Below are 11,948 nucleotides of genomic sequence, written 5' to 3'. Positions count from 1 at the left end.
ATACCGAACAGCTGTATCAATGTTTATAACCGGAATGTCCTTCCTGCTAACCGAAAATCAGAAGGGTTGGACAGTTTTATGAAACGTTAAATTGGTTAACAGTCTGATACCACTAGCTTTAACTGATTGATGCAAAAGTGGCGTTCAGAGGTGTTAAATTCGCTCGGACTGCTAATGGGGACGATTATAGGGAGACGTTCTGACCTAAGAGGGTGAACACTCTGAAACCACTAGCTTTTCGTGATTGATGCAAATGTGGCGTTCAGAGGTGATTAAATCGTTCGGACTGCTAATGGAGACGATTATAGGGAGATGCTCTGACCTAAGAGGAACGAGTTGTTGATGAGTTGTGACGTCATTTGTCAGACCAGCTGACACGACTGTTGCATTTGGCTACTTGTGGCGGTTTTAGCTAAGTCTGATAGGGGTGTCCTCATTGACCGTGCAAAAGGTAGAGCTATGAATCTACATACCCCTTTTGCTATTGTCTAGGACCGAATGCCACGGGTCTTTAGAGACAGGCTCAAGCGATACAGATGTGTATTGAACAGCCTGGTGGAATGATCTTGAGATGCAGCCTCTTCCGATATCTATATCTTCTCACCGAATTTTGAGTTTGGTGGATGCGGATATGACAAACTGAGCAAATCCATATTGGTAACAAGCTTTACTCCGTACCGGCGCGACCTGTCGCGACACGTGCACTGAAATGGCAGCAGCTGGCCGGCGTCACAGAAGCCGCCACCGTGGGATTGTTTGAAGTTTGCTGGGGAATGTACAGGAAAGAAAGGACCACATGGCCCATCTTCGAACTTGATCTAAGTTTCGTACAAATATTACTTTTAAATCGGCAAAATTGAGTCAGAATTGTCTGCAATGGATTTCGCCCAAACACAATTGAGGTATAAAGACATTATTTCGATGATATACATTTTTATACTCTCCATCATAATATGGTGGGTATAATTAAATTTGTCACTCCTTTTCAAACACATCGAAATATTCGTCGGAGACCATATAAGTATATATTTTTGATCAGCATACAGCACACATTCTATATAACCATGTCCGTTTGAAATCAAGATACAGCCTGTAATATTAAAGATAGAATTTTTAGTTTGGTATAGATGTCACATTATTCCTAGGATGTTTGGTATTAAGAACGAACTACATCGTTCCACGTTTGGTGCAGCCTCCACAGAACGGTACCTCCCGATTTTCGGTATTTAAAAGGTTGTAATCTCAATATCCTACCGAAATGGCTGCAATTTATAGTTTTCGTTGGAGGTGGAAAATATTACACCTGAAATATTTCAGTATAGGTTCTCGTCTTCATATAGCCCCCTATAGAACGGTACCTCTCGATTTTCGGTATTTTGAAGGTTGTGACCTCAATATGTCACCGAAATTGCGGAAATTTGGTTCTTAGTTCTCGTTGAGGTATTTTGAAGGTTGTGGACTCAATAGTCCACCGAAATGGCTGGAATGTGGTATTCAGAATTCGTTGTGGTATAAAACTTTTCCTTTTAAATTGGTCGGTACAGGTCCACGCCTACATATCGCGCATCCCGATTTTCGGTATATTCAAAGTTTTATCCTTAATATCCCAACCTTTTCACCTGAAAGTTTTAGTATAAGTCCACGTTTTCATATGAAGACTATAGAACGGTACCCTCGGATTTTCGGTATTTTGACATCCTACCGAAATGGCTTAAATTTGGTATTTAGTCTTCGTTAGCGTTATAAAACTAATAACGGAAAAATTTTCGGTATAGGTCCAGGTCTTCATATAGCCTTCATAGACAGGTACCTCCCGATTTTAGGTGTTTTGAAGGTTTTAAACTCAATATCCTACCGAAATATCTGAGATTCGGTATTTTGTCCACGTCTTCATAGAGCCCCCATAGAACTATACCTCCCGATTTTCGGTATTTTGAGGGTTGTGACCTCAATATGCCATCGAAATGAATGTAATTTCGTATTTAGTCTTCGTAGGGAGTATAAAACTTTCGCTATGAAATTTGTCGGAATTGATTAACGTCTTCACATAGTTTTAAAACTTTGCATCTGACATTTGTCGGTGTAGGTCCACGACTTTATATAGCCACCATAGAGTGGCACTTACCGATTTTCGGTATTTTGAAGGTTGTGACCTCAATATTGCACCGAAATGGCTGCTATCTGGTACATAGTCTTCGCTGCGGGTATACAAGTTTCCACCTCAAATTTGTCGGTATAGGTTCACGTCTTCTTATAGCCCCCATAGAATGGTACCTCCCGATTTTCGGTATTTTCAAGGTTTTAGTCTCAATATCCAACCGTAATGACTGAAGTATGCTAATTAGTCTTCGTTGGGGGAATAAACCTTTCTATCTGATATTTGTAGGTATAAGTCCACGCCTTCAGATAGCCCCCATAAACCGCCCCTCCCGATTTTCGTATTTTGATGTTGTAGCCTCAATATCTCACAGAAATGGGTGAAAATTGATATCTAGTTTTCGTTGAGGTATAAAACGTTCCACCTGACGTTTGTCGGTATAGGTCCGCGATTTCACATATCCCCCATAGTACGGTACCTGCCAATATTCGGTAATTTGAAGGTTGTGTCCTCAATAATCCACCGATTTGGCTAATATTTGGTACTTAGTCTTCGTTGGGGGTATAAGACTTTCCACCTGATATTTGTCGGTATAGGTCCACGCCTTCGTATAGAACGGTACCTCCCGAGCTTCGGTATTTTCGGGATGTTTTGTATTACTTTTCGTCTTGATATAGACCCCCATAGGAAGGTACCACGATTTTTAGTATTTTGGAAGCTGTAGCCACCCTATTCAACCAGAATAACTGTAATTTGGTAGTGTAAAAAACCTTTATACATGAGCAACAAATCAAACAGTACAGGTCCATGTTGTGGTAATGCACCTATATAAGTGTGTCCCCATTTAAGATTTTTTTGAAGATTTTTATTATACCCTCAGCATTTATGCTAACGAGGGCAAAATGTGCCTAATCGAAATATTGGTTTTAGACCCCAAGTATGTTTGGACGAAATGTGTTTCAGACAAGTTGGAGTCGATTTAGCAATGTCCGTCCGTCTGTCTGTCTGGCTGGCTGGTGCGCACGATAACTCTCGAACGGATAACCGATTTGGTCCAAAAGTTGGATATCGCAATATTTTGTCCAAACTTAGTTTAAGTTCGAAGATGGGTTATATCGGCCCACTCCTTCCGGTACCTCCCCCACAAAAGTTCGAAAATGTACGCAAAATTTGTGCGTACGATAACTCTTGAAGAGAGTAACCGACTTGGTCCATACTTTGCACATCGTGAAATTTCTACTAAACTTAGATGAGGTTCCAATATGGATTCAATCGGTCCCCGCTTTCGGGTATCTCCCACACAAAATTTCGGAAAAGTTCAGTTTAGGACCTGCCGTCGAATTGTTTTGATTTTTGTTGTAACAACTTACATTCACGGCCCCCCATACGGCGGTTCAAGTTTAATCAGGGCAAAACCATAATTCCTGAGAAAATGGTCTGAAAGTTTCAAAAAACACCTATGACACCGTGTGTAGTGGTTGGAACGCTAAATAACTCTAAAACGGATCTGCCGATTGGATCCAAAATTTGGCCTTCATAATATTTTGTCCAAACTTAGTTTAAATTCGAAGATAAGCCATATCGGTTCACTCCTAATATACCTATCAGATATAGATCAGGTTTGAATATGGACTATATTTGTCCATTCCTTCGGGTACTTCCCACACAAAATTTCGGATAAGTTCACTTTAAGACCTGCTCTTGACTAACTTTGGTTTCTGTTGAAGCAACTTGTAATCGCTGTCTCAATTACGACGGTAAAAGTTTTTCAGCGGCAAGTCCATACTTCTTGGGAAAACAGCCCGAAAGTTGTAAAAAACCCATATGACACCATATGTAGTAGCTGGAGAGCACAATAACTCTCGAACTGATAAACCGATTTGGTTCAAAATTTGAAATATTTTGTCCAAATTTAGTTTAACTTCTAAAATGGTCCATATCCGTCCTCTTCTTAGGATAACTCCCGCACAAAAGTTCAACATTTGTGTACAAATGAAGTGTAGGGTCTGTTCGGAGATCCTTTGGAAATTTATACCGATGATGTACAGCCATATTATGTTTTCCGTGGACAAGTCCATGATTCCTGGCATACTGGTCCAACAGGTGTACGATAACCCATTGAAATGACTAGAGGGCGCGATATCTATGGAAAAGATATAATCTCAAAATAGTATCCACTTTCGTAATGAACTATGTCGGTCCATCCCCTCCTCCGCAAAACTTTTGAACTTCATTCCTAATCCACTTTTTGGCGGCAAGTTCAAATGTCTAAAAAGTGCCACAAAATTCTGAAAAGACCCTAAATACATTCGATCTGTCCGTAGATGAAAGTTCCAATTCACATCGGCTGAGGGTATATATCTGTAAGCAAAGCCGACTGATAGTTTTTTATTTTTTTTTTTTTTAACAAATGTTTCACACTGGTATAAAACAAAAATTGTATTGACAAATATTAAAAAAGTAAGAAACAAGTAAAAAAGTATCAGTCGGCTTTGCCGAGAGATATACCCTCAGCCGGTGTATATTGAAGTGGATCTCCAGCCACTACATATGGTGGCATAGGGGGTTTTCCACCCTTCGGGCTGTTTGCTCAAGAAGTATGGACTTGCCCCTGAAAAAAACGTTTACCATCGTAAGTGAGGCAGCGAATGCAAGTTGCTTAAAGTGAACTTATCCGGAATTTTGTGTGGGAGGTACCGCATGGAGAGGACAGATATAGTCCATATTTGAACCCTATCTATATCTAGTAAATATATTAAGATGTGTAAAGTATGGACCAATTCGGCCACTCCCTTCAAGAGTTACCGTACGAAGAAATTTTCCGAACATTTTTGAGCTTTTTTGGGGGAGGTACCTGAAGGAGTGGACCGATATGGCTTATATTTGAATTAAAACTATGTTTGGACAAAATATTACTAAGGCCACATTTTTGACCGAATCGGTAGATCCGTTCGAGAGTTATCTTGCACTCCAGCCACCTCACACGGTGTCATAGGGGGGTTTTGCAACTTTCAGGCTATTTTCTCAGGAAGTATGTATTTGCCCCGGCTGAAACTTATACCGTCGTATGGGGGGCAGTCAATAAAAGTTCCTAAAACAAAAATCAAAGCGATTCGAGAGATGGCCCTAAACTAAACTTTTCCGAAATGTTGTGTGGGAGGTACCTGAAGGAGTGGACCAATTGAGTCTATATTGGAACCTCATCTGAGTCTGGTAGACGTTTCACGATTTGCAAAGTATGGACCAAATCGGTTACTCCCTTCAAGAGTTATCGTGCGCACAAATTTTCCGAACATTTTCGAACTTTTGTGGGGGAGGTTCCGGAAGGAGTGGACCGATATAGCCTATCTTCGAACTTAAATTAAGTTTGGGCAAAATATTACGAAAGCCAAAAATTGAACTGAATCGGTTCATCCGTTCGAGAGTTATCGTGCGCTCCAGCCAGCAGGATAGACAGACAGACGGACGGACATGGCTAGATCGACTCCAAATTGTCTGAAACACATTTCGTCCAAACATACTTGGGGTCTAAAACCATTATTTCGATGAGGCACATTTTCATCGTATCAAAGTGTATATACCCTTCTTAGCCTAAAGGCTGAGGGTATAAAAATAGTAATTATTCGAATCCTACTACCAAATTGGACTTACACTTTTTGTAAATGAATTCTTTTTTATTTCAAGGAAATCGAAGAGTACAATCATTGATAAAATTGATTTTAAATACTAAATCGATTTTTTTATTAAATAGCTGATAAAAAACAAACATTACCAAAAAAGGAGATTTTTCTATTTGGACCAATATTAGAGAAGTTATGAGTGTTTTTTTGTTTATATACATAGTTTTTTCAGAATTCCGTGAAACCGTTAGTCAAAAAAAAAATTGAAAATATACTGAAATGTTTTGTTGAGGAGCAGCATCAACACAGCAAAAAATAAAGGAAATCAAAAACCAAGTTTCGCCAGAGTGTACGATTTCACTCAATTGCTAGTCTAAAATCTGATGATACAATTTCGCATTCTACGCGACATATCAATATTTCACACAATGCGATAAAATATTTTCCAAAATTTCGATTCAATCGAATCATTCATTCTATAATTGATTAAATTTAAGAAATATTTAAAGATATTGTTGGAGGAGAATACCATACGTTTTTGTCGATTATTCTTAATTTATGTAATTTTATGTATCAGTTGTCAAATGCGTCTACATTTTTATTATTTAATTTAAAATTATTTAAATTTAACCTTTTATACGGCCCACCTTAATGTTTTATTCGTTCGTCCCACCCTAATATGTGTATTTCTTGTCATAAGTCTCTTTTGTGTTATGTTCGTTATGACGAGAAATAACAACAACAATGCCTACATAGATTAGGCATTCGCCTGTTTCTAGTTTCGTCGTCCGTTTTGTGTTTGAAAGGGTAATAACAACAACATTGTTGTTTGACCAGTTCTCTTTGTATGTTTATGCACATACTAAGCAAGAACTGTGGCCCTTTGTTTTGTTTTGATCGTGATATTTTCATATTTTCGCATATTTCTTTTCTAATGCTTGTGTTTCAAATTTCGTTTTGTTCCTTTTTGTTATGTGGCCCTTAGAGTAGGGATAAATAATAAGAATAGTTTTAGTTGACAAATAACCGGCTAAACAAACAAATCGAAAATAAAATTGTGAATTCTTATTGGAAAAAACTATCGTGTTTTTATTTATTGTTTTCGGGCGCAAAATAACTTTCTGTGCAAACATTTTGGCGACCGTGACAGGACGGTTGCGATTAAGCTAAAGTAGATTAATTATTCACATAATTAATTGAACAAAACTTTGAATAAAGTGGAAATTTTCGTGGTTCAAAAATTTTTGGATTTTCGTTGTTGTTGCTTAACAGATTCGCTGTTGCAACTTAACCAAATAGTCGTTCACTTTATAAACACACACATTTTCGTTGATTAACTTAAATCGCTGCCGCCGTGAAAATTATTTTGATTTTTCGAAAAGAATAAATATTATTCTTTAACAGAAAGTTAATTTTTGTGTCGCTCGAGAAATTTGGTGTTACGCAATCGCGATAAACACATACATACATACAAACATTGTCGTTCGTGGAAAGTGTTGGAATATACACATACAAACATTCGTGTTCTAATTCGTATTAGAAAACAATACTTTGATGAAAAGACACCATATTGAGTGAAAATCAGTGCATTTTCATAAACTTTTTGGCGCGTTTATTTTAAAATAGAAGCCAAATTCTCTTTTGTTGTTCGTTGTGATTCTCTTGGATTATTTTATCTCTCAAAATGCCAAAAGACAATATTGACATCGTGGAAGAGACTGCTATTCATTCGGAACTAGCTTCTCTTAAACAACAACGTAGTTCAGTGAAAAAGAACATTACAAACATATACAAGATAGTGGAAAAAGAAGGATCTAAAATGGATTCGACCATTTTAGAATGTCGTTTAGAAATTTTAGAATCGTACTTCAAACAATTGTGCGATCTCCAAAGTAAAATCGAAGCAATTAATGCTAATGACAGTGCAAGAATTGAACTTGAAGAAACATTTATTGTTGCCAAATCAAAAATATTAAAATTGATAAAGAAAAATTGTGGTTCAGTGTCTATGGAATCTAGTTTCATGAACGCTTCAATGGCTTGTGGTTCAAATTCTCGTTTGCCTTCACTTAAGTTGCCCAATTTCAATGGAAAATATAGTGAATATCAAAGATTCATAACTGCTTTTAATAATATCGTACACGAAAACTCATCGATCAGTATAATTGAAAAATTTAACTACTTGTTAAACTGTCTTTCGGGTCCTGCCTTAGCTGTCGTCGAACCGTATCAAATTTGTGAAGAAAACTATGAAAAAGCTTTAAATCGATTGGAAGAAAGATATGACAATAAAGTGCTCATATTCTTAGAACATATCGAATCGTTGTTCAATGTTCCACATATGCAAAAGAGTAATAATGTTTCGTTGCGCCATCTTATTGATACCGTATCTGCTGTTCGTGGTTCGTTGTTGTCGCTCGGATCAGAGGCAGATGTCATGAATGCAATTTTAGTGCATATGGTACTCACGAAAGTGGACAATGAAACAAAAGACAATTATGATGAGAAACAAGATTTTAAATCGTTGCCCTCATGGGATTTGTGCTACGAACTTTTAAGTCGTCGTTGTCAGTTTCTCGAAAGCCATAAAAAGAGAATTGAATTTCCTGAAAAGGTCGTTGCAAATAAACCTAAACCAAATAATAAATTCAATCGGTCGGCTCATACTTTTGTCAACTCAAATTTGAATTGTTCATATTGTAACTCAAGTGAACATAACCTCTCAACTTGCTCGTCGTTCGCTAACATCGTTGTTTCGGAACGTTTTAATTTCGTAAAACGTAATGGACACTGTATTAACTGCCTTCGAAAAGGGCATATGGTCTCGAAGTGTTCCTCAAAATCTCGATGCAGAGTTTGTGATTCTGCACATCACACGATTTTGCATATTTTCAGTACCCCAGAACAACCCAGTACTTCAAATTCGAATAGTAATTCACCGCAACCATCAACCAGCTCAAATCCAGTTTCGTTCGTGGCTCGTTCTTTTCGAAGAGCAATAATTCCAACTGCAGTGATTCTGATGAAGGATAATAGTGGTTCATTTCATACTGTAAGAGCTTTACTCGATTCGTGTTCTGAGTTGAATTTTATTTCGGAAGAAACAGCAAAGAGATTGAAACTTAAATTTCGGCCATTTTCTCAAGAAATATCGGGAATTGCAGAAGTTCGAACTGCAATTAAGTTTTCTGTCGACACTACAATAAAATCGAGAATTAGTTCGTTCGTGTGGTCCTCAACATTTGCTGTTACTAAAAACATTTCGTCTCATCAGCCTGGCGAATTCATCAATACTTCGCAGTGGAAGATTCCCCAAAACATTGAATTCGCTGATCCCTTGTTCTACAAGCCACAACGTATCGATGTGCTTCTCAGTGCAGAAGTTTTCTTTGACTTGTTGATAGATGGTAGAATTTCATTAGGAAATGGATTGCCTTGTCTCACAAATGCTGTTTTTGGATGGATAGTTGGTGGTTCGTCGCCTAGTCGTTCCAATTCAAATTCGTTGACGTGTAACTTAATTGTAAGTACACGAGAGCAAAATATTGATGAAACTTCGAAACAAATCTGGGAAATTGAAGAGTATTCCAAATCTTCTACACCATGCAATGAAGAAGAACAAGTTTGCGAAGATCACTTTATCGAAAATAGTCGTTTTGATTCTTATGGAAGAATAAAAGTTCGTCTTCCATTCAAGAAATTACCCAATTATCTTGGTAACTCATTGGAAATATCTCGTAGACGTTTTTTGTCGCTCGAAAGACGACTTGAACGTGACTCAACTTTGAAATCGATGCATGAAGAATTCAAGCAAGAATATGTGTCGCTCGGACACATGTCGCCCTACACTCAATCGTTGGATAATTCACTTTTTGTTATACCTTATCATGCTGTTCTCAAACCCCATAGTAGTTCTACAAAACTTCGAGTTGTATTTGATGCTTTCGCTCACACTTCGTGGAATCATTCGTTGAATGATAAAATGATGGTCGGTCCAACAATACAACAGGATTTGATCACCACACTCTTTTCGTTTCGCTGGATCAAATACGCTCTCACTGCAAATATATCAAAGATGTATCGGCAGTTTCGAATTGGAGAACCAGATACAAGGTTTCTAATCGTTTTGTGGAGAAGTTACAAAGATTATAATATGAAGGTATTCCAACTGAACATTGTTAATAATGGCTTATCGGCCGTCCCATTTTTCGCAAATCGTATTTCGTTTCTCATTACAGATAAATATAGCAAATTGCATCCTAGTGGTTCGGAGGTCTTAAGACAAGATCTTTATGTCGATGACGTACTAAATGGCGCCTATATTATCGAAACTCTAGCCCTCAAGAGGGACGAGTTAATTCAAATATTGAAATGGCATGGTATAAAAGTGGCTGATTGGAATAGCAACCATGCGTCACTCACTTCGAATGATGATGAAGAAATCGTCATTAAAACATCGGACAACAACATCACCAAAGCCTGGAAACCTCAGCAAGATGTCTTTCTTTGTAGTCTCGTGTTGCCCGATGTCAAAAATACTACTAAAATATCAATTTTGTCTCTAGTATTCAAAAATCTACGATTTTCTTGGAATTTTAAATGTTTGAAAGATAAATTTTTACATCGTCGTTCTGTAATTTTTCTCAGAAAAATGTGGCTCACAACAAGGATTAAAATGGAAAATTGTGTATTTTCGTTATATTTGTGGACTAACTCCAAACTAGTACTCCAGTGGATCAAACCTTGTTTATCGATCCTGAACTATTTTGTAGTAAATAGTGCCAGAAAGACCAAAGAAGAAACTCGAATTGAATTTCGTATACAAGTTCAAACACAAGATGCCTGGAATCTGCTTCGTACTGAAGTCGAGTTCGCCGTGAATGTCCCAATGCGTGGAAAAATTGTCGTTTTGCGATGGCCTCCATTCGAAGTTTACGTGATACAGGACATAATGGATAAAAACTTATCAAATTTGACATTTTTTCGAATAATTTGTTTTGTTTTTTGTATATCCAACAGATGTCCAAAGAAGAGTTATTTGAAGTCCAATAACGTCCACATGATTCCCCAAGAACTATCTCTTTGGAAGAGTATTTCACTAGTACAGCTGTCTCGTTTTGCTTATCGAATTTGGCGGACCGCCATAAAATCTTTCTTGTTGCCAAAAAGATGTCGTTCAGGAACTACAGAAATAATAATTGCACCGTATGCAACAATATACATATGTCAAGGGAATCTGTTATCAAGCCGCTACAAGTCGTTCGTAGTCTTGTTATTGCTGTTGTCGCCCCATCCACAAAAACGCTCCCTTACTACTACAATATGTTTGAACCTACAGGATTCAACGGGCGGAGGATGTTGGAGGAGAATACCATACGTTTTTGTCGATTATTCTTAATTTATGTAATTTTATGTATCAGTTGTCAAATGCGTCTACATTTTTATTATTTAATTTAAAATTATTTAAATTTAACCTTTTATACGGCCCACCTTAATGTTTTATTCGTTCGTCCCACCCTAATATGTGTATTTCTTGTCATAAGTCTCTTTTGTGTTATGTTCGTTATGACGAGAAATAACAACAACAATGCCTACATAGATTAGGAATTCGCCTGTTTCTAGTTTCGTCGTCCGTTTTGTGTTTGAAAGGGTAATAACAACAACATTGTTGTTTGACCAGTTCTCTTTGTATGTTTATGCACATACTAAGCAAGAACTGTGGCCCTTTGTTTTGTTTTGATCGTGATATTTTCATATTTTCGCATATTTCTTTTCTAATGCTTGTGTTTCAAATTTCGTTTTGTTCCTTTTTGTTATGTGGCCCTTAGAGTAGGGATAAATAATAAGAATAGTTTTAGTTGACAAATAACCGGCTAAACAAACAAATCGAAAATAAAATTGTGAATTCTTATTGGAAAAAACTATCGTGTTTTTATTTATTGTTTTCGGGCGCAAAATAACTTTCTGTGCAAACAGATATTTTATTGAAGCTGTTTTGTGAGAAATGCCACAACTGTATTTTAGTTTATTTTTATTTCCACATTATGAACAATTAATAAATATTAAATGCATAGACATGTACGCACATACATACGATAATTAGTTTGCAAAAAATGATAAATGAAATGAATTTTTCAGATTTTTTCTTCATTGATAGTATGTTTATTTATGTGTATGTACATATGTATGCATATTCATGCATATGTTTTCTTCTCAAAGGTGCAAAAAAC

At 37.0% G+C, this 11,948-nt stretch overlaps 1 protein-coding gene across 1 annotated transcript; it reads left to right on the top strand.

The window, feature by feature from the left end:
• The first annotated feature begins 6,244 nt into the window (after window positions 1–6,244).
• LOC141406288 (uncharacterized) lies at window positions 6,245–11,639 on the top strand. The gene is made up of 2 exons (XM_073991538.1): window positions 6,245–9,877; window positions 9,957–11,639. Exons 1-2 carry the CDS (start codon window positions 7,403–7,405, stop codon window positions 9,996–9,998), a joined length of 2,517 nt encoding a protein of 838 aa, XP_073847639.1. The 5' UTR covers window positions 6,245–7,402; the 3' UTR covers window positions 9,999–11,639.
• Window positions 11,640–11,948: the final 309 nt, after the last annotated feature.

This window comes from Musca autumnalis, unplaced genomic scaffold (genome assembly GCF_047663935.1).
Source record: "Musca autumnalis isolate F117 unplaced genomic scaffold, ASM4766393v1 scaffold_5, whole genome shotgun sequence".
Classification (NCBI taxonomy): domain Eukaryota; kingdom Metazoa; phylum Arthropoda; class Insecta; order Diptera; family Muscidae; genus Musca; species Musca autumnalis.
This window is presented reverse-complemented; position numbering and strand designations above follow the sequence as displayed.

Excerpts from the sequence above, each read along its gene's own strand:
- LOC141406288 (XM_073991538.1), top strand. The coding sequence starts at position 7,403 with ATGCCAAAAGACAATATTGACATCGTGGAAGAGACTGCTATTCATTCG. Across the intron at positions 9,878-9,956 it reads ACAAAGATTATAATATGAAG|ATAAATATAGCAAATTGCAT; the intron begins GTATTCCAACTG and ends TTCTCATTACAG.